The 26,429-nt window shown below is 40.5% G+C and overlaps 2 protein-coding genes across 6 annotated transcripts in view; both read right to left on the reverse strand.

The window, feature by feature from the left end:
• LOC127372430 (E3 ubiquitin-protein ligase TRIM62) overlaps positions 1 to 16,319 on the reverse strand; it is a 33,797-nt gene extending 17,478 nt beyond the window's left edge. For 2 of the 4 annotated variants that reach the window (XM_051416118.1, XM_051416115.1), the window contains exons 1-2: positions 15,811 to 15,879; positions 14,374 to 14,920 (exon numbers count right to left, since the gene is read on the reverse strand). In XM_051416118.1, the coding sequence (XP_051272078.1) occupies positions 14,374 to 14,781 (408 nt within the window). In that variant the 5' untranslated portion in view covers positions 14,782 to 14,920; positions 15,811 to 15,879. Of the gene's footprint in view, positions 1 to 14,373; positions 14,921 to 15,712; positions 15,780 to 15,810; positions 15,880 to 16,264 lie in introns of those variants that run through there. The other 2 variants (XM_051416116.1, XM_051416117.1) reach the window with 2 other exon arrangements.
• Positions 16,320 to 17,051: 732 nt separating this feature from the next.
• Positions 17,052 to 26,227, reverse strand: tnfrsf1b (tumor necrosis factor receptor superfamily, member 1B). Of its 2 annotated transcripts, none has more exons than XM_051416120.1 (9): positions 26,056 to 26,227; positions 24,491 to 24,596; positions 20,306 to 20,431; positions 20,033 to 20,191; positions 19,510 to 19,603; positions 19,140 to 19,411; positions 18,920 to 19,009; positions 18,689 to 18,747; positions 17,052 to 18,591 (listed from the first exon to the last, which is right to left on the reverse strand). In XM_051416120.1, the coding sequence occupies exons 1-9, from the start codon at positions 26,104 to 26,106 to the stop codon at positions 18,091 to 18,093; spliced, it is 1,458 nt and encodes a 485-aa protein (XP_051272080.1). In that variant the 5' UTR covers positions 26,107 to 26,227; the 3' UTR covers positions 17,052 to 18,090. The 2 variants fall into 2 exon arrangements, with proteins under 2 accessions (XP_051272080.1, XP_051272079.1); XM_051416119.1 differs by having other exon boundaries at positions 18,689 to 18,762; positions 26,056 to 26,226.
• Positions 26,228 to 26,429: the final 202 nt, after the last annotated feature.

Here is a 26,429-nt window from a genome sequence, read left to right on the forward strand (position 1 = left end):
GCAGGCCAGCTCATCAGCAGGTTGTCCCGCTGAAACATGATGACAAGCGACTCGCCTGTGCGCGGCCCTGTCCTCACAGTGCGGGGACCCTTTCACAGCACTCAATGCCACACCATGTGCTGCCTGAAGACACTGACGCAGGCGGCAGGGAAAGAGCTAACAGCAGACCTACATAAGCAAACAGCAACTACTGATGTTACACCCACAGAAATACTCACTGAGATTTAAGCTTTGTGTTCTGAGGTGCAACATTTATAAAATGTTATTATTTTTCTCATCTCTGATGCATTGTTTTCTGCTATTAAGGGCAATATTAAAATGTAGACTAAAGGCCTCTGGGAATATCAACACATTGTGAAAGCACACAGTCTTTCAAAATGTTTCCTTATGTTATTACAAGTCATCATTTTCATGGATAAGCCAACATAGGCTAATTTATTTGAGCTATGCTAAACTGTTGGCCAGAGGATTTGAAGCCAGTCACAAAAATGTTTCACCTGTCAGTCTGGCATGATGGCTGCCCCCGCCCTCTCCTCCTCGGGTGGCAACCGAAACAAAAACTTGTGAAAAGGAACAAAAAGCAGAACAACAAAACTGCTGTCTCAGGCTGGAAACTCTGGTATATTTGTTCCAAGACATCAAATTGAGCTCAAGCTGCGCCTTACATCCCGCAGCCTCGTTTCCTCTAGCATCAGCAGAGCCTGCAGCCTCTCCAGGGGGACGAGTGCGTCCCTTCAGCCTGAGCTCAGCCAGCAGAGCAGGCGGAGACCAGCTGAGCTGACTGCGCAGGACTGGCTCAGAAAGCTGCAGGACAGAGACACACTGTTCACCTCCAACATCTGTCCTAGAGAGACACAGGCAACTTGAGACAAGAACAGCCTGTACAGTACGTGGGTATGTGTGGCTCCTCTAGAGGACAGGTTGGGGTGCTGCTAAACTTTAAGTTCTGGATTGGTTTCTACTGTGCTTCTCATATGCCAGATACAGCCGTCTATTGGAAAGAATTTAATATATTGCGATATATGAATTTTTTAATAGTAATTTTATGCTTACTTTTTTATGCAACCACAGTGGGCTCATTTGTATTTATCACAGTTGTGACATCCAACATCCTAGCCCTCGGTTTACAACTCTGCTAATAGCAATACAATATTTAAAACATTTTTTACACCCCTAATGCCAAACCTCCTTGAACAGGAAGGTGAGGCGGGGGTATTGTAATATGCAACTCCACCGCTATATGCCACTAAATCCTCAACACTGGTCCTTTATGTTGAAAGTCAAGCAAAAATGTCAAACTCTGGTTTTATCTTTTGAAATGTACTCAATATAAAAAGTATGAATGTTAATTGATTATGTTTTTGTTTTGGATTGTTGGTCAGACAAAACGAGAAATCTGGAGACGTCACCTTGGGCCCCTTGAACAAAACAAAACTAATTAATAGATCATGAAAATTTAAGTAAGTTTCAGCCCTAAAAGTGAATCAGTTGTTGTAAAATGTCAGAAAATAGCAACACAATCACAATTTCACAAAAAAAGTGTTCTGTTTGAAGAGTCCAAAATAAGATAATAATAAATATAATATATAAAAAAGTAAAACAGCATCAAATCATCATACTGGATTAGTTTAATAAATACTGAGTTCAATAGTTCAGTTCCCATTAAAGTAAATTTACCTGACAACCTAAACATATAAAGACAGAAGGACAATTCCTCAAATCTACAGCTACAGTTTCAGCCCAATAGTCTAATATTTGTCCACAAATATAATAATTTGTTTGTAAATAATTAGTCCACATTACAACCAATTATTTCACAGATGAAAAATGTCTGCTGTGACTGATCCTGGGTCTGAGCCCCCCTCTACCCTACATGTACAACTTGTATTTTACAGGAAACATTTGTTAAAACCAGTGGGGATGGAGTAGAAGCGCTGATGCTGGCGGCCTCCTCCAGTCCTCTGAATATAGGGCACGTCATGTAAATGATGAATGCTCAGAGGCTTCTGCTCCACTTCCTGGAGCGCGGAAGGGCACAGAGTATGCAAATGTATTACCCCAAACATGAACAGCAAAAGTAAAAAAAACACACAACACTGCATTTCAGTTTTAATATCTTCATCCTTAAAACAAAAAAAGATTCATGATATCTGAATTGCTGAAGGTCTACAAGAGTCTAGTAGCGAGAACAGAGTGTGTGGCATTAGCAGGGCAGCAAAGCAGTTAGATGTCAGAGAGACAAACCGGTGTCATCAGTGTTAAGTTTGATAATCTACACAGTGCAGGACAAGCCATTTAAGCGGAACAGGGGTTTTGTATTTGGCACTAGAGTGGAAATTTGAGAAGTGTTGAGCGATAAGAGCGAGCCTGCTGCTTGTAAAGAGTCGCCAGCTTGACAGAAGCTTCACCATCAGTCCTGAGGCAGTTTCCTCCTGACGGCTGAGCACAACCAGCTATTCATAAAAGGAGTCCGAGATATATACACAATTTTCCAGACATTGGAAATGTTTTTTGACAGACAGCCAGTTAAAATTTTAAATGTTTAGTTTTTTTTGGCGAAAGTTCAGGATATTCTTACTACAGCAACTAGTTTCAACCCATATCTGAAGAGCTACCAGTCAACCCTGTCAAGAGCACAATGCTAATCTTGGAGAGGGTTGTGCATCATCTCAACAGGCAACTGATTAAAGAAAACCGTGAACATAAAAAAGAAAAAGAAAAAGAAAAAAAGTACTTCCTTTAGCCTTGTGAGATTACATTAAAACCAAAACAAACCACATGCCTTTCCCATGAATCACCGACATCTGCAATTCGTTCAAAGGAAAGGAATCATTTGTAAAACTGGTTTAAGCGGGTACCATATGTCTAGATAAAAGAGGATAATAACTAAATATATATATCATTAATTATTCAGTATCAAAGTGAAAGCCTTTGTTGGTGAGTAGGTAAATTGTATAGATATGGATTAAACTGAATCCTGAAAATGATGCTTGGGGCAGAACTCTCTTTGTGTGGGTTTCTGCTAGATGCTCCGGTTTCCTCCTACAGTCCAAAGACATACAGGTTAGGTTAATTGGCGACTTTAGCCTTTTCTAGTTTCCAAAGAAAAGGGTCAGACTAGTTTAGCCTCTGCCATTTCTCTGCTCAACTCTGAAGTATGGGCAGCATCAGCGCATCTCCAACCAGGACTGTTTCTCATTTCTTTTTTTCACAAATATTGTGGCTTTGTACTTAACCTTTTACTCCTGTATTTATGCGTTTTTATGAGTGTAGTTATGTATTTGTGGCAGATCTTTTATCTGTGTGTCTCACCCTGGGTTGCTGTTGCTGTTTTTTATTGCTACTGCAGCAGAACCAATTGCCCCTCGGGGACAAATAAAGGTCTAATACTTAACCACTTCCACTCTGGGCGCACTGTCTTTCAGAGGCTGTATTGGGCTCAGTGTTAATGGTACAGTGAAGATACTGGCCTGATTAAAGGCATCCATTAGTAACAACCATGTCAAAAATGCCTAAATTTTGCACCAAATCTTTGTGACAAATAGTATCAACTCAAAAAAAAACAACTCATGAGACATAATTGAGCATGGGAAATTCCATGATACATATACTTCCATCATTATGTTCTAAGCCCTTATACACCCCAACCCTTTAATATTTAGATATGCCTGAACAATACACAGTACTTATTACACATTTAATATTTATTGAGACTTTGGGTTCATTGTAGGGAGGGCTGGAGTGGAAGAGGTTAAACAGCGACATGTGAAAGATCCACCTGGCTATGCAGGAATCAGACACACAGAAACCAAACTCTAATGCAGGCATAACAACACAGCTCTGAGGAACTGAATTTTCTGCTGCCACTATTATCTTTTTACCACTGCACAGTCACTTCACTCTGTGGTCACACCGAGTAAACAGTAACACAGCCTGAAAATGACCCTTGGATATGTTTGACTGCCAGCTGATTTTCACCACAACCAAATACAAGCTCGTGTCATCTTTTAGAAAAAGCTTCTTAGGATTAGTGTAACATCTAATAGTCGGCATGTTGTTAATATAAAACCATGTAGTATGTGTCAGGCGCATAAATCACCCTGTGAAAAAACATGATGTGGTTGCATGCCAGCCAGCACGACACGAACATGGCAGGGATAACAAACAGATTTGTTTGCCTCTACTTCGTCTTGCCGGCATAGGTGCAGCTGGAAGCTATTCTGTTGTAGCTGTTGTGTATGCACTACGCAGGCGTGATTGCTACAGCTCGCCAGCAGCTCTATCTGACCAAATAAAGTGTGCGTCTGCTTCTCTTCCACTCAGTCCCCTGACATCAAATAAATATTTGGGATATATGCCTCTTCTGTCAAGTCACACTGTAAAATAACAGACTGTTTGTGCAGACACCGGCGGTACAGTTCCATGAATTTTAAGTATAGCCTTCAGTCAAGTCTGCATTTTATTAAATCCCCTGATGATTTCCGATGATCTACATATTGTAGCCTGGATCATCATTAAAAAACAAATTTTAGGAACTGCTCAGCCACTTTCGGCCCACACATCAGGCTTCCAAAACGGTGTATACTGGATATGATTAAGATCAAGAAACTGTTTCACTGCAGTTTGCACTTCAAACAAAAAACAGAAAATGAAGAATTGCTTTCACTGGGCTCTCAAAAAGCTGCAGCCGTAGACACAATTTAGTTTAAAATACGGTCAGAAAATCACAATGTCAAAATTTTCTATATCAACATACATGAAGAACCGAAAGCTAGTGGGGCAGAAGCTAACCAGAAAGTGGGGCAGGACTTCCGCTCTCCATACGGCCTCTTGAGAAAACACTCATCTTTTAGCAAATATCCACACATCATCATGGCTGAAACTATATCCACACTAAGTGAGCTAATTCTAAAACAAAACACTGATTACGTGTGATAAATGCTACATCTCTGGCCACACGTTAAACGGCTGAATGATACAAAAGCAGCTAAATCTTTTCTTTCTGGTCCGACTTCAGTCAGCAAACAATAAAACAGTAATTCCTGTGCTGCTGTGAAGTGATTTGGAGCAAATCAATACGATCATGAAGTCGCCTAACGACAGCACATGTGCTGCGTGATCATCTAGATCGATACTTAAAATGAAAGTGGGTTAGAGGCGGCAGACAGCTGTCTTCTGAACTTCAGTGCCACAGAGCCCTCAATCAGGCTCTTGTCATTTCAGCTCAGTTTTCCTCATTCACATTAAAATAACCGAATCACTCTTTTAATTTCTGAGGTTAGTTCATCAAGCAAGCACCCCTGCTGCTCCTCTGAACAGTGCCTTTTCTTTTTAAACCACCACCAAGACATATGTTTTTTGATTTTTTTTTAAAGAAAAGAAAAAAATGTCACTTCAATATTGAGCGTGCTGATCAGATGGATGTTCTTTTCCTGACTTTTTCCTGATTAGAGCTTTTCACAGCCCTCTTAACTGTCTGACAACTTACAGCAGCATTAGCTCTTAATGCTTGACGAATGCTCACTTGTTTTACAGCTGCAGTTTTTGTAAGTCACTGTGGAAAAGAGCTTCTGCTAAATGCCTTAACTGTTAACAGCTGCTGGAGCAGGAAACCTCTGTTAATGTGCAGACTGAGAGCGATGATGAGTAGAGGAACCAGGGTGAGGACAGACAATACAGCTGGCTGCTCCCCACTGATTAGCCTGACCCCAGATGCGTCCCAAATGCATTATGGGAAATAAACAAGCTCTAAGTATACCTAGCCAGAGCAATGCGAACTGACCATACATCACATTAATGTTATGGAGTTATGTTGGTTAAAATAGTTAATGAGGATATCAGTTATTATACAGGCCAAACCACTTTCATTGGGTGTTTTCTATTCCACACATAATCACTAAAACTGATTATTTAACAGGCTTTTTTTCCTCTTGACTGTTAATTACACGAATGGCTTCAAATCAAATCAACAGTTCTTTGCAAAATATTTTCCTAATTCCACAGCTAAAACTACACTGAGTCTGAGCATGTGAGAGTTTTCCCAGCACGTGGCTGCCTATATATCATTTCCTGTTCCTCTACACCTGGCCTGGGGGCGAAAACCACAGGTTTGTGGGTAAAGAGAAATACAGCTCGGCTCTTTCATTTAGACAAAAGAGACAGACATCTTCAGGCTCCTTCTCTCTCTTCCTCTGAGTGACCGGTTAGCTCAGAGAGGGGTTCAGATCTAGCTGATTGGAAGGCGTACAGTAGATGAGGACTCCTATCAGCAGCTAATTAAATCATCTGCAGAAAATCACGGACGGGGCATTACAAGAGATTACAGCCTGCTCCGGCCCTGCCCAGAAACCCCCCCCTCCCAAGAACAATGGCCTATAATCTGTCTTAATTCCCCAGCTAATCAACGAGGGGCTCAGAGTCTCAAGGCTGCAGGGGTACAGCAGTTCACATCCACCCAAACATCAGACAGACAAAACTAAAAAGGCAGAGAAGCCTAAATAATAGCTGCTCTGTAATCACTTGTCTCTGCCGAAAACTCTCATATTCACCACTTTTTAAAGACCGTTCTACCACTAAGGAGTTAGAGAAAAAGTAACCATTTATACAACATATTTCACCTTTTCACTGAATGAAAGCTTTATAGCGGTGTCGCTGGCGTGCAGGCCGCTCTCCCTGCTGATCCGCCTCACATCAGGGGGGCTCGGGCTCAGCATTAAGCCTCACTTTAAGCCGCAAAACTTTTAGGACAGCACTTCCCCTTTCATTCGCTAAGATGACCAGTAAATCTCTCCTCTCTGTCAATCCTTCATCTCGCCCTCTGGCCTGCCTGTCAGACCAGTTCCAGCACGCACAGCACTCCTGTGACCTCCAGGTTTAACAGGAAGACAGATACAAGTCCAACTAGTGATGTCACACAACAGGTACAATGCATTCATTTATAATGAATCACTGAGATAGAGACGTGTGTGTGTGTATGAGTGTGTGAGAGTTTGTGTATTGCTAAAGAAAATGAATTACACCACCAAAAAACCTCCTTAGAAGTGGCTATTTTTGCGGTTGTGTAATTTATAATATTGCTGAGCAAAGATACACTGAGTTGTCAGTTTACTCAGTACATTCATAAAATGAATGGCGTCTATCACAACAGTGCTGCAATAAATCCAACCTTCATGAGAGTGATAATGCAGTAACCATTTCTGACAAGTGTTGATTCTACTTTATGGTCATTTCAAAGGCTGTAGTGCGGAGGCCTATTATTCAAAGAGGTGTTATTTTGCCTATCCCATTTACACTTAGGGTAAACTAGTTATTAGAAACACCTCTCAGTAGGATGCATCAAAGCTAAACAGCACTGAAAACTATATCGTCCACAATTATGGAGTTAGGTTTGTGTCTTTATTACATGCGAGAAAATAAATGATCTGAGAGAAAAAAAATAATATTTGATAGAAAAGGTTTTCATACCAATTGCTATCAGTGTGATAACTTTTTCTCTCAAACATTTTTTTTTCTCTCAGATCATTTATTTTCCCGCATGTAATAAAGACACAAATCTAACTCCATACACAATGATCATTCAGAACAGAAACAGAAACAGAACATTATAACCTTTATGACAGTATAATTTATTACAGGACTGTTGTAATAAACTGCATTAGTCTTAGCTAGATGTACCTAATAAACCGGCGGGGTTATCTTTTCCCTCAGTGTCTACTTGTGTCAGTCATTGCTAATGCAGCCTTGCTGTGATATCTGTATGACTCAGTTTTATACACCTTTTCCACACTTCAGAAATGTATATAACAAAATATCCACACCTTAATCAAAGAAAAGGAAAGGAGAAAGTCCACTAGAAGAGATTAAGATATTAAATGAGAAGGAGAGGATCATGATGACAACAAAAACTGAGGCTGAGTCTGAGTCCTTACTGCAACGGCCCAGCTTCAAATCCAGCCCAGGCCTTTTGCTGCATATAATCCTCTTTCTTTCTTTGCCTTTCCTGTTTCTCTATACTGTCACTATCCAGATGCAAAATGAAACAAAATACAAAATAAGAATCCATCTAAAGACAAGCAGTCTACGAGCAGGTAGGGAGGTACTCATTAGTCTATGATCATTTGTAAGAGTATTTTAAGTTACTATGTTTTTGGGAATGCTTAAGCTTATGAAGGTCTGTAAAATACATTCTGTAATCATCTTAGCGATCTTCTGCGATACTTTTGAGAAACAGGGCTCTGGTCTCTTTGTAGCTGTAAAACATATTTCACCTGCATGTTTCCTGCACTCGACTAAAATGAGCCATTTTCTACCATTTTTACTTGCTATAAAACATATGGCAAAGTGCAGACAGCCTCCTCTGTACAGAAGGCCTACATAAACAGTTCTAATGCACAACAGATGTACCATCATCTGACTCACTTAACTTAAGCGCGAGCCAAAGTAATCATCTAAAAAAGACAAAATGTTCTGTGTGATGGACGTAGCTCCAGCTCTACTTTCTCCAATCAATGCAGCTGTTTATCTACTAATCTTGCAACAGCATGAGCTGAAGTAAACATGCAGCCTGGCTCTGTCCTGCCTCCAACATCATCAGTGGTATCGGTGATACGTTCAGTACGAGCTACTGCCTCTCTCTGGATGAGGATAGTATGCCAGCACTCCTCTAATGGAACATGACTCTTCTGTCTTTCCCCATGGCTCCATTTCCGCATGACCGCAGCCTCTCTGCCACACCATCCTGACTGACCGCCAAGCTGGACAAGCTCGCTTTTTTGGGGGTGGGTGGTGGGAAATTATCAGAGTAGGTGAGAACTAGCTTCCTCAATTGGTTACCAAACAACATCTGTGGCATTTAATATACGGCCACGAACCTTAGAAATGAGGGAGAGAGTAGACAACGCAAGAGGGGTGAAATAAAAAGAGAGAGATGGAGCTGCTAGAGGAAAGGAGAGCAGACTGAGGCAAGCCACAGGGGAGATGGCAGCCGTGGGTGCCCTTGAAATTGCCTGACTCATTACTGCAGCAGCACGGCCATGCGTGGTGATGGCAGACTGAAAGAGAGAGAGAGCTCTCGGTTGGGCTCTGACAGGCAGAGAGTGAAAGACAGCCTTGTTTTTAAAACCACCAGAGGAACGCTTTAAAAGGCCGGCATGCTCATTCTGTCTTTTCAAACACTGCCGTGCATTACAGAGAGGCAGACGAGGAACATGCAAATACGTTTTCATGATTAACCTTTGTGTTTGTGGCCTGATAAGAAAGAAATAACTAGGTATTAGAAAGTACTAATCAAGGACAGCATATAGGTCCATGTGGACACTTTGAGCGACAGGTCTGTGTGGGTGACTCAACACCACAGTAATCATTTAATTCTTCTGCTGCGTGGGCCAGCATCACTGCACAGCTGCCTGCTGCTATACCATCTACACTATCTATAGTCTCTGGAACAAAGTTAAGTCCCCAAATATGCATGGATAACCAGGAGCTGCAGTCTTATTTCCCTTCTTATCTGGTCTTACACCGCTGTCAAGTAGAGCGGAAACACGTCCCTAGAGTAAGTAGACTGCAGGAAGAGTCTGTCTCGCCGTGCAATACTGTGGTCGCACACGGCCAACTGACAGTCTGGATCATCACAATTATGCGCAGTGGTTGCTGTGGCCTCCACATTGTCCTCTGCAGGAGTTGACTGCCAACTTTAGGCCACAGTGGTGTGATAATAAGTGCACAACTTCGTCCAGCTCCAGTCAGAGTTACAGCGATCCAGCCAACCTCTATTTAAGATGGCACCAGCACTCCAAGTAGCATGACTGAGGGAGGGAACTGTAATCTCATCACCATTAAGCACGCTGCCTAAAATAAAAAGGCATTATTTCCCAGACCACAAAGCACGTACTTTACAGGGTGAATGATGTGGCTCAGACAGATAAGAATGTCTGGATTTCTGGTTATAAACTCATTGAATGAGTTCAAAGTAAGACCGACAGGCTGAAAATAATTCACAACAAAATAATGGAGGATTAAAATGATCAGACTGCATTGTCTGTACTGAGAATCTGGAGATTTCTAGTGCTGATTGGGGCTCAGCTGAATGTTTTAGTTGAAATAATTTTGCATTAAGAGTGATTCTGTTCTTGTACGTTACATTTAAATGGTGTTTAAAGCCGTCTAACATGATTGGTGGAATAAAACCCGTCCTAATCAGAATGCATTAGTTCCCGATGAAAGCTGCACTCCCTGAAGCAAATGGCAGGCTCGCAGACAAATCCTCCTCGATCCTACCTTAATGTCCTTTATGTTGAGAAATACGCGCAAGCAATCTATTCTGTGTCGGGCGAATGTTTGCCTGTGTGTGTGTGTGTCACAATGTGACGGTCGGGTGCTGGATGTGTTTGTGATTTGGCAGCAGGAGCGTTTACGGGGAGTAAAGGATGCAAATCAGCTGGAGGTAAAGCTCTCAACGTAGCAACAAGACTCACAGCCTGAGGTCAGCCGAGTGACATGCCAAGCTAAGGAGATTACAGCCTGCCACAGACCAACCAAGGACTCCCCTCGTCACTGGCCGAACAAACACACTGTCAACACAGAGTTAAGGCGGTGTGTTGTTGATGTCAGTCTGTTTGAGAATATCAAGTCTAAAGCTTTGAATACTGAAATGTGTATGTAAAATATCTATGCGGCAAGAGAGTCCTGAGATGGAACTCATACAGCAGTTCTGGGTCAGGTCAGGACATGTTTTTATGTTTCTGTATTTCATGATGGTGGACCACTGGATGGGTTGGTCTACTACGACTTTGATTGTGAAACACTAATTGTCAGTGTTCAGAAACAACAAGGTGATGGAGGACATGTCTGCCTTATCTGGCTCCTCTAGCAAGTGATGAGGTGAGAGGATGATGTAATCTAAAAGCAAACACTGCTGGGAAAATTGACAGTAATAGTCAGCCATTATTACTCAGACATCAGTATGTTTTCTGTGGCTTTTCCCTAAGAACAAAATCATGACTCTTCACAGAATACTTGGCAATTTTAAGCAGAATCATCTTTGTGGACTCTTCTTACAGAGGAGTCACAGTTCTACAGAACCACACAAATCATGATGAATCATATCACGCCAACAGTGGACAGAGCAACATATAGAGGAACAGAAACAGTCTGAGCCAATCCCATGTGCCAGAGTGTCAAACAATTGAACACAACAAGGCCAAGCTTTGGCTCTCGACCTACCAAATCCTTTCCCCCTCATCTACAAACGTTCCCACCCTACAAAAACTCTTAAGGTTCATTTTAAAGGGAGGCCACCAAAGCTGGCACGACCTGAGCCCCTCTGGTCCAGATAGTTTCAACAGCGGAGCTGATTGCGGCTGCACTTTAACACATCCTCACCATGTTGTTTTGGCACTTTAGTTAAGCATTGTTGAGCCTCATGCTAAAAGTGAAGTTTCTGCCTTCAGGCACAGCTCTCACATTTGTTTGGATCTGACACACAGCTCCTGTCTGCTCACTGGAGAGAAAAAGGCATTACAAGTAAACTTGTACTTCGATTAATAACATTACTTACATGGGCTCCATCCTACAACAAAATAAGTTCTCAGTGACAGATGACACATTGTGTCAAAATTTACTTTGTGATCTCAAACAAACATGACAGGAAATAACTGTAACACCATCTACTGACTCGTTCTGTTGTTTGTGTTTGTTTTGTAAGGATGGTATGTTGAGTAACAAACCACCCCACTTGACTAAAAAAGTGATTATGCCCAGCTCATCATGGGACCTGGTTGTTTTCCTATGGGGCCTCTGTGTACTCATACTTTCTTTCAGTATTGTAGATCTGGGAAGCCTCCAAAGCTCCTGCCAGAATACAAAATGCCAGATCGCCGCCTTGAAAAGAGCTCCAAGCAGAGGGACAAGCTGGTATCCAAGAAAAGAGAAACATCTTGTGCTGGGCCTAATTACTTCTGCTCCAAGATTACACAGTTTTGACCTTTCTCAAGCTTCCAGCGCAGAGCCTGATTGAAAATTAAGGAGGACAGCATTGATGTTCACAGCGCTGTTAATTACATTAAATGCAGAACACAGAAGGACACGACTGTAGCTCCACACCAACCGCTTCACCATGTTTACATGTAATCTATTAATTGAATTCATTGTACTCGTCTTTTACTTCATGTTTGAATTCATTTCCTCCTCATAGCCACCGCAATGGACTTAATTGGTTATAATCCAGTTAAAAAATTAAGGATTCTTTACCTAAAAACAAATAATATTTAAAGGAAATTGATATTAAGCCTGATAATTAGACTGGATTTCCAATTTTTAATAATCAGACTTTATTCACCAAGCACATGTGTACAAGGGATTTGTTTTGGTGCAGGTGCCAGAACAGCAAAGTGCAGAAATACAATATCAACAGAATACAAAATCAGTCAGCTGAGGAAGATAACAAGCGCTTCTAACGATAACGTACAAATACACAGAACCACTACAGAGTAAGTAAGGTTTGGTGTGATGGATCATATGTACATTGTGTCCAAAGAGACTGGTAATGTCAGATAAGTCCAATGCAATCAGTGGTTTAGATAAATAACCAATGAGAGAGTAAAGCAACTTTGTTTTTCAGTTCAGTTGTTACTATTGTAAGTACACATACAACCTGTATAGCTGCGCAGTCTCATCCACACTTGTCACTATTTCCATGGCCATTTTTTGAGCTCTGGCATAGAAAGATAATGTCCCAGTTCTTAATCCAGCTTACAAAAGCTCTGATTGGCTTGGTTGTTTTTCCAGCAGCTGTCAATCAGCACAACACCAGACCTACTTCAATCTCTGAAAAATCACAGATGCTGTCAGCTTTTGTAGTCTGTAACCAGGCTAGTAGATGTTGGGCTGTACAAAATGACCTAAAATCAAGAACTATAAATATAAATCTAACATAAATATAGTTTAACAATCTTTCCTTGGATAGTAATTAAATGTAACAGCAACTTAAGTGAGTGCATGGTATTTCCGTTCTTTAGTTCTAATATAAGTAATTCTCAGCCATCCATAGTGTTACAAAACAAATGTCATTCATCAATTTTGTCTCACTGTTTCTCCATCTGATGTCGTTTATAATTCAGCTGCAGTCTGCATATAAAACCTGCTCACCAATTCAGAGCAGTGAGGGCAAAATGAGCTTGGCAGTGTCAAAGATACAGTTTCAGAGGAGTGTAAGAGGTCAGTGTAATGAATAGTCAAAGGCTGAGGCCATCTCATTGATATGGTTGCAAGGAAGGACTCTGGATAATAGAGTTACAGAGTCTGGCATTTTAAAAATGTGGACATAAAGCAAAGATGAAAGTATAACGTTACACTCATAGTTATGGATCACCGAAACTCTACAACAAACAGATTATGTTAGTGTGACACTCAGTGTGGTCTGAGCTGCAATGGGAGAGTGTAAACCCTTCAAATCCACATTGCTGAGTGTTAACCATCAACACTTTGGTCTGTTTCTTATCAGAAAGTTCACCTCGCTGTCTGCCAAGAAAATTGGAAACCGAATGTTTTCATGTTACATAGAGTCAAGTCTGAATGTCTACATAGTAGACGCATAGTAGTAGGTAACAGCAGACTTGAGAAATGAGACAGACTACAGAAAAATTAGACTGGAATGTATTTCTTTGCATACTAGAGCAAAGAAGGAACGGGATTAGGAGCTTTGTTTCACAGTTATTGGATTTTGGCTCTGTGGGAACTGAATTATCCAAACACTGAGAGGAGAGCAAACACTGCACCATTCCTGTTAATGTGGAAAATATGAGTCAGTGTAAACACATATGATACAAGCTTAGGAAGAAAGCTCGAATCCTCAAAGTCACTGTCACAGAAAATATTCTTGATCAAAACTTTTTTTCGTTCTCACTTTACATCTGCTCGACTTCCTTACTCCAAAAAACCCCTTCACTGACACATACTTCTCTAATTTATCTAAAATCTAAAACACCAGTATGACACTTATCTCACCATTATCACTGTTGTATTTGTTGTTGTACTTCATATGAAATATTCCCAGAATTTAAATTGGTCATGTAACCATTACAGACAATTTTAAAGGCAGGTTTAACTCCCAGATGAGCTAGATAATGTGGGCATCAGGGTTTCATTTCTCAACACCCACTGCACCCCAAAGTACTCATGAGCAAAGCACTAAATCCCCAAATGATTCACGGGAGCTGCTCTGTGGTAGTGGAGGACTGAGGCTGAACTGTCTGGGCAGCACCCACGGGGCGAATGAGTACAACTGCCTGAATGTAGCGCAGGGTGATGATGGTTTTAAGAAAATGTCAGCCTCACCCTCGCTAATGAGCTGTCAAGAGTGTACGTGCTATAACTGACCTGTATCTCCTCGTAAGCCTCGTCGATAGTGGTTACTTGGTGCTGCTCGTGGAGCGCCGGCTCGTCGCAGAAGAAGCACACCAGACTTTTGTCAGTGAGGCAGAAGAGCTTCACCTTCTCGTGGTCCTTGCAGGGGTAGGAGCTCCTCTGAGCGTTGAGGATGGCGTCCAGCGGGAAGGCCGAGTAGCGCTCCACAATGTTGGACAACTTGAGACTCGGCGAGAGGAGAGGGTCAGTGAAGGTCCTCCGGCACTCGGGGCAGTCCCGTGTTCCGTGAGGCTCCTGCCTGCTCCAGTGCTCGGTGATGCACTTCCTGCAGAAGTAGTGCTCGCAGCCAAAGCTCACGGGGTCCTGGTAGATGCTGAGGCAGATGGAACAGAGTAGCTCGTCCTTCAGACAGCAAGCCATTTGCAAACACGGAGACTGAGCGGCATCTAAGAGGGCAATTCTCTGGAGCGGGGGTATACTTGGTTTAATCTTCAAGTGAGTGGTTTACTGTCACGCGGGGAGTCGACTGAGAAGAATCTTGGGATTTCACTTTAATTGTCTGTTGAAATATCACAAATAGCAACAGTAAGATGCCACAAATAGTTTATAATGCACCTAGCGTATGGACTAATACATTTATAACAGAGAAATCATTAACAGGAGCAGATTATTCTGGTTAAACATTAACAAAACTGACTTCAATGACAAGACCTTTTAACAGACAATTTCACGCTGAGAGATTTCAAAACTGTGTATGAAAATACAGGTTTAACAATTTAAAATCAATTAGTGGATCAACAGAAAATCAATCAGCAACCAATTAATTATAATAAAAACCATAAAAAATAAGAAATCATTCATATGTTCCAGCCTATCTAAAACTTGTTTTCTTCATCTTTACGACTATATATTACCTACATTTAGATTTTGGGACCATCAGTCAAACAAAACAACTAATTTTAAAATGCCACATTGGGCTGTGGTAAAATCTGATGGGTATTTTTTACAACTTTCTGAACATCTTAACCCAAAAATTAATTTCTTGAAAAAACAACCAACAGATGAATGAATAATGAGAGAATAGTAGGCTTAAGTCCCTTTTGAAAGCACTTAAACACAAAGAAGACATGAGCATTGTTGATCAAACCACCTTAATATGCAACATGTCCTCTATATGTTTCTCTTGTAACCTCTCACTTTCTTAACAATAGATTAAAACTCCATTTAAGTTCCATTTCCCTTTCACAAGAAATCCAATGCAATCTAGTTTCACTTTGTTAGCTTCCTCCTTCACCTGAGGAAACACCTGAATATGCTGCTGCTTTTATTAAAAAACAGACTTCCCTTCCACCTTGCCCTGCTGCATCCTCTTCCCCCTTTCCTTGTGGAGGATTTGTTGATTTCCACAGCTAACTGTCTGCACCAAGCAACAGGGAAACAGGGAAACACCTGCAGCGGTATTATCTCCGCGGCTGTCTTCCTCCTATCCCGGTGTGAAGAAGCTGCCTTTTAAATTCCCTTATGGGGGGAAAAAAAGGATTCAACTGCATGTATTTAGCTTCTTTTAATTCTTACTATCTACCACAAACTGTCGAGCCAACATCTGTGCTGCAGCTCAGCATAAAAGCTATTTAATTGGCTTCTTCCACCTTGCTTGTAAGCTGGATTTGTAAACATAACCCACCAGGACCACGACACCGCCAGCCACAGCGGGAGGATGAGAGAGAGAGAGAGAGAGGGGGTAGACACACACACATACAAAAAGGGGCAAAACACTCATTTAATAAGCTACATATTAAAAAGGTGGGTCCGAGGGAAGCACATGAGAGGTATAGGTATCTGAATATGACATTTTATAACCGAGGGAATGGATAGGAATAAAGATATAAAAGCTTGAACTCACCAGGCTCTCTGTGGCGACTTCAGCAGCTCCAGTGCGAGTGTCTATCAGGAAGGAGAGCAACACACAGCGGCAACAGACGCAACCAACTGCGCTGAACGATGGGGGGGTTATCAAACGTAATATTTACGACATAACTGCAGTTCGTCCATAAAGACGTTAAGAAAAGGAATAACAGTTAATTTAACTCTAATATGAGAATTTAAGTGACTTTAGGGAGTGAATAGGAAGCTTAAAAAACACATTGATTTAAAGTTTTGTCCCCGTCTAGAAATGGAGCGGCTCAGACTTCCTCTCCTCTCATTCTCCCGGTTAGCATCGCTGCTAAGCTACCTCGATTACAACAAACAAACACAGTGAAATACACCAACAGCGACCGGATCCGGATGAGAAAATGTCTGGCTTTAATCAGAGTAAGTGTCGGAACTGGTGTCAAAACGACCCGTAAGTGTTTAAACGTTTTATAACCCCGAGCGAGAGGGTCTTCCACAAGCTGCAGTGCCCGCCTTTAACCAGCAGGGGTCAGCAGCGTCCACAGAAAACACCATATTCTTCCCAATGCTGGTGGTGAGCAAGAATACTCCTGTACCATTGTAAGAATTATGTTATAAAATCTGTTTAATGAGCCCCTAACTTCATAGAAGTGCAGTACTAAATCACTGACAAGTACATCTTTTGTATGTCTTTAAAATAAGTCTACATGATATATGACACCAGTTTTATAATTTATAAAAGGTTTTCTATGTATCTTAACTACCATTATTGTTGTACATTTGCAACAAACAACAAATTTGACGTATTCCTGTTTTATTTCCATTTAATTAAATGAAATATTGTGCATTTTACTCCACTACTATTTAGAGTACATTGTGATTTTATTTAATTTAATAAATATACTCTGTATACCTAAAGCTGTTAAAATTAGCTCTGCAATGACCATCTACAACATTAAAATACTGCTTACGTAGTAATGCATCAGTAGTAATCAAATGCAATCATAACAATGTAACACTGACTAGCTTCCCTAATGAGTACTATTGTACTGTATTTATATATCTTATTTGGATAAAAGATCAAAATACTTTCCTGCCAACACTGACTAGAGATGTGCTGATCCGATACTAAGTATGTGTATCGATCCAATACTGGCCAAAATCACTGGATTGGATGAAAAAAGTGTAATCCAATACGATGCTTGAGCCTAAACTATTCCATAAAGGTATTTTTTCCTTCATTGAAGTTGAATATTTGTTTCACAGTTTGAGCATTATGGTTTTAGATAGCTAGGTCAAGCAAAGTGCATCCATGCAAATGTATTACTAACAACTTAGTTGTTTATAAGAGACGGTATGGATCGGTATCAGCAGATACTCAAGGTTGCGGTATCAAGCCATCCCTACCACTGACAACAATATACAACACATATAAGTATTAAGTAGGAAATCTTAACAAATTAAATCATAATTCTGTTACACAAAATACACATTGTATTAATTATACACAACTTTCCACAAATTGTAAATTTTACAACATGTATAGGATATGTTTTTATATGGGATCAGTTGGCTGTAATTTAATACTCTTACAATACTAGTCTCTACAATATGAAAACTGACTGCAGACTGCATCATAATTTATATCCCTTTTTTATGTGCAGCTGCTTGTACTTGCTCTGCACCACTGGAAGAAAGACAATATTCACATCTTTATTTACAGCATATCATATATACATATAAACACACAAACAAGTGCATCTTGGAGCCAGTCACATTGTTTTCAATGGTGTATGAATGAAAAACAAATCATCAGTCTGTCATGCCGATGACTCCTCATGCGCTGCAACTTGTACTCTCCTGCACTGACGTCAGTGATCGTTTCCCATCTTCTTGCTGTGGGATGCTAAACGACTTCTCTTCCTCTCCAAAGGGCAGTTTTGAGTCTACTTGCATCAAGTCTGTGGACATGATCGACGGCGTCCCGCCTATGTTGAAAGTGATGTTGACGTTGACGTGAGGGCTGGTGGTCATGGGGCTGATGATCTGTGGGCTGGTGGGCTGCGAGGAAGACTGTGTGGGGAGGCTGGTCTGGGGAGTAAGAGGCTCTATGTTGGAGTGTAAAGACATGGGCTCCGACATAAGAGAAAGTGGATTGTTAGGAGCTATTGTTGTCTGCAGAGGGCAGGTGGAGTCGTAGATGGTGTCACCATCTGTTCTGGTTAAAGGTTCAGTATTGTTGCTACTACAGGATTCTGATTTCAGCAGAAGCTGTTGTTCTGGTGAGCTTACTTTAAATGAAGTCAGCTGGGTTTCCCCCAAAAAACCCTGATTGACCTGCAATTAAAAGACATGGAAAGATGAATTCTCTGCATTCTGTACAGCCACAACTGTATTCAAAGGTATTCAAGAAGAAATGTGAAGAAAGACTCACTTCATCCCCGGTCTCACAATTTCCATTTGCATCTACTTTAGGATGAAGTTTTGCAGCGTCTGTGCAAAAAAAGACTGAACATGCAGTGATGGTGGTAAAAATGTGAGACAAACAGTTCCTGATAAACATGTTGAAAAATAATGGTCATTATCATTCTTTATTTCAAGTTGAAGATGAATATAGTGTAGTTACACACATAGTGTTTCCATAAAACAAACAGCATACAGTTACCTTTCTTCCAGACTGGTTTACAGCATAACGCCAGAATGATGATGATGAAAAGAAGTAGGCCTATTAATCCAGTGACAATGGCGATGACAGCTAACAGCGAGGTAAACACACAGACAGAAAGAGAGAGAGATGTTTAAACACTTATTAGATCACAGTTCTCTCATAATGACTGCTTAGAAAACACCAAATCAGTTACCATACCCAGTTTACTGTCACTTACTGGTTTCTGGGCTTGGTGGTGGGCTTGTTGTTGAGTGGCTGAATATATCTGAATCAGATGGAGTCTGTGTGGAGTCTGTCACTTCATGTAGAGCCCTGGAGTCTGAGGTCACTGACACTGTGCCGTTCGTTGTACTTGCAGTTGTGAACACAATCGCAGTGTGAGGATCTTTTGTTAAGGTTTGGGGCCGTGAGCTGGATGCAATAGCCTCAGGTCCACACACGGTGTCTGAGGTAGCGTCAGCTTTTCTAACAATAACCCTTCCATGACAGCTGAGAAACAGAGAGAGAGAGAGAGAGAGAGAGAGAGAGGGGTCAAAGATCTGAGCTCCCAAAACAGCTGTATACAGATGGTATCATCTGTCACTCACTTTGTATGAGGATGGCAGCGGTCCGTGTAGGAGATTGTATCAGAGAACGTCCCATTGGGACACGGTTCACACTTCACATCGGAATCAGCGGTCCCTGAGAACAACACCCAAAATATCAGACATCACATTTCATTTTAACTGTATGATTCACTTTGGATTAAACTAATAGTCACATTTGACAACATGTGCGGTTGATATAGACCCAAAATACACTATTACGATGGATATGATGCAGTTAGTTTGATTACATAGTTATTACTATATATAAAAACAATGGTGAAGATTGAGAGTCAGTGGGTAAGCGATTGGGAACTGAACAATTATACTCAAGTCCCAACTCTTCCAGCTGTAATTCTGTTGCTGACACATGCAATTGGCGATGATATATATGAGACCCGCACGAAAAAATTTGATGGCTCATGTATCAAAGGGTTTATCCCTACATTTTAAAATAAAATATGTTTGGATTACATGTATGGTAAACATATAAACGGTGACTATTAAAAAGTAGCAGGTGCTGTACCTTGCACGGACACTCCATAACCACGGTTGCATGGCTTGTACTTTCTACATTCATCACAGTACGGGTCATCAAATCCGACAATGCAAAACATCCCAGGCTTGCACCCACACTTGGACTTTGTGGTAGAGGTGCAGTTCTGGAGGTTCTGTAAACCTTTAACTTATAGAGACAGTTATGTGTTAAAAAAATAAAAGCAGGAATAAAGAATAAAAGCAATTAATTAAATTTTTTTTTTTTTTTTTTTTTACTGAGATGTACAGAGCTGCTACTGACCTGGTTTGCATTTCTTACAAGAGAAGCAGTTTTTATAGTAGTTCGAGCTCTCCATGTAAGTGCCTTCAGGACATTGTTCACACACAGTCTCAGTAGTTTCGGAGCATTCTTGTTTCCGGTGCTGTCCTGTTGTAACATATACATGAATGAATCCTCATCACCGCCACGTGTTAGTCACTTGAAATGCATTTTATAATAGCACATGGGCATTGTAACAAACAGACAAAAACTTTAAAAGATCAATTTCAGATATATATATATTTTGTACAACACAGTAAGATACTGTTGCTATGCAACTTAGTACACACCTTTTACGATTATAAGGCATTTAAATAAACACTTGCTGCTACCCCTCGCTCACTGCATAGTAAAGAAGTGGGATGCAAAACAATTAAGTCTGTCCTGAGTGGGAGAGTCCAGGTTAGCGGGCACGAGATCAAATTATTGCTTGAGCACATCAGCAGTTTTTATAGCCGGAATCTTTACAGGAAGAGTGGGAAGATGTGGGGAGGACTGATAAGATGAAAAAACAATTCACACTGAAAACATGTCCGAACTAATGTGGATATATTTAACAGTGTGTCTGCATTCCTGCTCTTCATGAGCTGCAACTTTCAAGCAGGCTGGTCGCACCCATATCTAGTCAGTAGGTGCCTTTCAAAGCCGAGACGGTTGCTGTGCCGCAAACAAATGTACCTTTCATCTCTATTGCCTAATAGAAGTAATAGAAGGTCAATAAAGCCAGTGGTGTAGTAGTCCTAATTTATTCCACAATTAATTTTGTCCAGCAAAGGATGATGATATATTATAAACAGTGACATGGAAGACCACTCTTGCATATTTAGCTCATCAAATAAATTGTCCAGTAGTATTTGCACATCGTCATTTAACATCTGCTGCTTGACCTCATTGTGTAAGGATCATTAGCCACAGAAGAATCAATACTGGCCCACAGACAGGTGAGACAACTAAATAATTATGCATTTTGAGTGAAGTCTTCCTTATTCCTTTCTCCACTCCAAAACTGGACAATGATCATGCCTTTGCCATCCTAGGAAAAAACATTAAGCCTGCAGAACTGAATGAAGCACGTCAGAGGGTATTTAGAAGTGGGTATACCCTGTGAAAATCTCTGCTGTGAAATCTCCAATTGGACTGTGCCTGGCTAACTAGCCAACCTACAATTGAGCCAAAGGAGCCCATCATTAACTGATTACATTAGTTTGTAGGGTTACATATTAAGCTAAAAAATAGAAAATGCCCTGTTTATAATTAGCATATACACATATACAGTGTGTGGTACAGTAGCTGATCTTGGAAGCTATTAGGCGTTTAGAGTTAATTCAATTCAATTCAATTTCAATTCAATTTTATTTGTATAGCGCCAATTCATAACAGAAGTTATCTCAGGACACTTTTCAAATAGAGCAGGTAGACCGAACTCTTTAACATTAATTACAGAGACCCAACAGTACCACCATGAGCAAGCACTTGGCGACAAGGGCAAGGAAAAACTGCCTGTTAAAAGGCAGAAACCTAGGACAGATCCTCCGGCTCTAGGTGGGTGGTTAACTGTCCTGCTCTTTGTTAGATTTGGGGACATTTACAGAGCATTGCATTAGCCAGATGCGTTACATTTGTCAAACACAATGGTTAGTCCTCATCCTGAAAGCTTTTACTCTTGTAGGGTTTATGATAACAGAGTCGGACCGCCCTATACGCACACTGCATAGGGCCCTGCAAATAAGCAAGGGCCCCACCTCCCCCTCGAGTCAAAGCAAGTGTCAATGTTTACATCTTTGATGAGCAGATGAACAGGTTATCCTCAGAAAAAGAACCATGAGAGTGAATGTGGCGACAGGAATCACTTTTTCTCCAAGTTTATTGTCAGTAAATAACATTGGCGTTAAGTTGATCTCTCTCCACTCTGTCTGTCTCACTAACAGTTGACTGTCTCTCTGTTTGTCTTCCAGGGCTGTTTGTACCAGATAAAAGTGAGAGTGAAATACAACTAATCATTACGTTTGATAAACACCAACGGGCAGCAGTGTTCATTCATTTCTGCTTGGAAAAGTTAACCCTGTCGTGCATGCTGCGTTCATATTTGCATGCACAACATGAAACTCAGGTCACATCATTAGTGATAGTGATAATCTCCTTTCTACGCCAAGGTTTAGTTACACCTCTGTAATGTAAGATGGAAAGCAATGGACTGACATTGAATATTGATTAAATATTTAATTTAAATGTCGATTATCTGGGTATACTGGGCCATATAAATGCAGATCTCTCAGTAAATAATAACCATCAAGTTTTCAGTCAAGCCATGGTATAAATAGTATTTTATATTTAAAAAATGTATAGAAGGAAATCTTGGGGAGCCAGTTTGAAGGCCATGATGCAGATATTGTGAGGCTTAAAGCTGCAGCCAGAGCCTATAGGTTCATGTTTACATTGTATAGACGAAGCTTATTGTCTAACATTGTGAGGACTGGACTAATTGCCAGGCAGCAGAGCCAAATCTCAGTTTTTACTTTTTATTATTTTCTACATTTATATTTTCTACAATGTTAATGTTAATGAAAATATTCTATGTAATAACTATAATTTTTTTATACCTCCTGTTCTGTATAGATCTACTAATTGTTGGACCAACAGATGGAGTAAACTGTTTTAAAGTAGGGAGAATTGTAGTGGGGGCACTGGGATGTCTGGTGTGACTGTGTTGTAACGACAAACAGTTTATATGGTTTAGGAGTCAGGGAGGGTCCTCTAGCAGAATTTTGCTTTTGGCCCCCAGGGAGATCAGGACCAGCTCTGTATGGTAAAAAATACTGTTTAAAATTAAGAACAGGTATGTAAACTGAGCAGCCAAACAGGGTTACGTTACAACACATGGTTCATCAACTGGGTAGGACGCTGACTTTTTGCCTGAAAAATTTAGCTTTAGGCTCAATCTTTTAGCCCATTATCATGTACAGTAAGTAACCATTAAATGCACATCTAAGACCCATTTTACAAGATGAGTCAACAGGAGTTGATAGTTGAAAGAGCCAGTTGTGTTATTTAACCAAACCAAAAATCTGCTAATGACAGCAAAATTTTACACAGCAAAATTAATGGACACCAGAGAGTAAAGTTGCTTACTCTCTCAAATAATTTTGAGTGGTAAATCTGCAATTGTTTGTAAATTACATGTGCCACATGAGTTCAGAAATTAACAGGCCTAGCAACAGTAACTATGGGAAGCAGGACTCAGGGAACGGTCAGTTATGACCACAATATAACCATTTTATAGGTAAAATTGCTCTTCAGTTGTGGAATGTAACTAAGTAAAGTACTGTACTTAAGTACAATTTTGAGTTATTTGTACTTGAGTATTTCCATTTAATGCTACTTTATACTTCTACTCCACTAGATTTCAGAGAGAACTATGGTATTTTTTACGGCACTACATTTGTTAACAGCTTTAGTTACTGGTTACTTATCTGAGTCAGATTATTCATTCAAAATATTAATCAACTAGTAAGTTATGCACTGTTATAAATTAAGATGCTCAGCAGTATAAAGTAGTTGAAATGAGCCTCACCTTTACATGCATCAACATCAGTGATGCTTTACACATTAACACATCACTAATTGCTTCACCCAGTGATATGTATTGTTCTGCATAATTAGTACTTTAAGTATATTTTGATGGTAATACCTGTGTGCTTTTACTTGAGTGAGGTTTTGAGTGCTGGACTTTTACTTGTAACAAAGTGTTTTTACACTGTGGTATTGCTACTGAGTAAAAGATCTGAGTATGTCTTACTGGTGTGGAAGACAAAGTATGTGTAGGCGACACTGTTTCTAAACAACCTCAAATCAATTTTGGCATTTTTGTACTGGCTCTACTTTAAGCAAGTGAACTTGTGTACACTATAATCTCTTAACTCTCCGGACGGAACAGTGAAACTGATGAATGTCTTTAGCTACTGTAGGGGCTGTTTTTTCACACCTCAACGCCCAAGCTTTTTACCAACACGTTTTTCCATACCATGTGTCATTGAATAGCTTTTGTTTTTTATTCTGTGCTGGCAGCTTTTGTCTCTTGTCCTACAGTGTGTACCTGAGCATTTCCATGAGTCTGTGTGTTATTTAATAAACGTGTAGTACTTGCTGTGCTTGCAGGACAACACATACCAGGGGGACATTTCTTGCAGCACAGGTTAGAATCATCTGAGAAGTACTCTGTTACTTTGTTGAGACAGCTTCCCTCTGAGTCTGGTTGATAGGGTTGAGAGCAGACCTATGGGGAAGAGAGACAAAACTTAAGAGCAACTCATCTTTGGCTGTTCAGATGAGCATAGTAAAGACTGAAGAATATAAAAGTATGTTCTCGTAACCCTCTGACATACATGAGCTGTATTGAGATGGTGAAGTTGGGGGGCCTTGAGCTTCAAGGTGAGTATAGTAATTTTGAAATGACTTGTGTGGAAAATATTTGCAGCCCACTTTTGTATCAGCCGGACGTCTTCTTTGAAATGCACCTGCTCTGAGGTAAATCAATAGTCAACCAATCAGTAAAGATAGTAATTATAAAATCAACAATTTAGTCATTGGCTGACAGGGGAAATGGACAAGGTGACCAATGACTGGCTTTTCAGCTCAGGAGCTTAAAGTAGAACCAGACCACCTACACCTGTGCCCACCTTTTCCCTTCTGGTAATGCTTCTGGCCTGAGCTGCAGACAGTCTAACAGGCAGGCATTGTTCTGAATTTGTAGGAGGTGCACAGTATCTCTCCTCTTTGCGGGGCCCTCCCAGAATGCATGCATGCATCTATGCAGTAATCTCTCTCACACGTAGCAAAATATCGCAAATACAGCTACTAGAACCACAGTATTTGTGTGCTGAGAAGTCGTGACACAGTTCCTGACACACCTGTCCTGTGCAAGAATTGTAAGCCTCTTACCACAGTGCCCTCCAATGACAAGCAAAAGTTAGAAAATGCTGACAGTAGCAATCAGTTTCTCGTATTACAGGAAACAGAGGCGGCAACCTAGAAGCCCTCGGTTCAGAAGCACATACTTCTTATGTGGTGAGACCACTGGTAACATGAGATGTAGCGATAAAGATAAACAGCAGTGTCGCTTTGCGTTATTATTCACAGTTCATGGACAAGAACATTCAGTTTTTTTTTCTTTTTGTACTTGCTCAACTTCTTTAACAGGAATGCACAGTGATACTGGAAGATAGTAGAAAGGCATACTGCATCATTTCATTACCTTGTGTCTGAACAATGGGACATTCAGTCTGAAAATGCATCAGATGCCAAGCATCCGAAACCAAATATTCATACAGGTTCACCACACAACAGCTAGGTGTTAATTTTCTACAGTGAAACTTTCTACTGTAATGTAACATTGTCACGCTAAGGACTAAACTATCAGGTACTGTTACAGAAAAAGAGTTAAGAGAAAGTTTTAAAAGAAATAAGAAATTCTGCCTTTGCGTTGGCTCCATGACAAAGTTGAGTTATGACACAAAAAACAATTTTACACACTTTCAAATGCTGATTTTGAAAGTGTTTAACTTCACAAACCTTGAATTAATCCAAGTGAAACCTAAACTCACTATTCACATTTTGTTTAAGCAGTACGTTAGTCGGTGGACGAACGCTGGCTGATATCCAACCTGTCCAGAGTTCCTTGACGGCGCAAACATGCATGACAAAACTCACAGATGACAGACACGCATAAAGCCTACCTTGATGGTTTGAGCATTCAGCAGAAACAGCAGTACAAGTATGTCCTTCATTGCTTCTTTAAAACAAATTATAGAGTGTAGAGAATACGGCTACCAGTGTGTGGTCTGTACTGATCATTGTATGAAGGCGGGCCGGCAGTCTGTGGAAGGAGCAATTTCCTTGAACTGAGCTGTGAGTGTTTGGAGGAAGGAAACAAGCAGGCAGGCTCTAACCTACATTTACTGATGTGATGTGAATACCCATAATGAGGTTGGACTGAGTATATACAAGGTTGATAACTTCTTGATTTGACTTTTTGTCTGATCTATTGTGTATATACAGCATGAAAATACTATGAATGTTTGATCTGCAGCGGATTAAAAGAAAGATGAAG

Source organism: Dicentrarchus labrax, unplaced genomic scaffold (assembly GCF_905237075.1).
Source record: "Dicentrarchus labrax unplaced genomic scaffold, dlabrax2021, whole genome shotgun sequence".
In the NCBI taxonomy this organism is placed as follows: Eukaryota; Metazoa; Chordata; class Actinopteri; family Moronidae; genus Dicentrarchus; species Dicentrarchus labrax.

Bases quoted from the DNA above. Each gene is read 5' to 3' on its own strand.
- tnfrsf1b (XM_051416119.1), bottom strand. From the start codon at position 26,106: ATGAAGGACATACTTGTACTGCTGTTTCTGCTGAATGCTCAAACCATC. The intron at 20,432-24,490 runs GTATGTGTTGTC...ATGTTACAACAG, and splicing joins CTGCAAGAAATGTCCCCCTG to GACAGCACCGGAAACAAGAA. The intron at 18,592-18,688 runs GTGAGTCTTTCT...TTTTAATTGCAG, and splicing joins ATTGTGAGACCGGGGATGAA to GTCAATCAGGGTTTTTTGGG.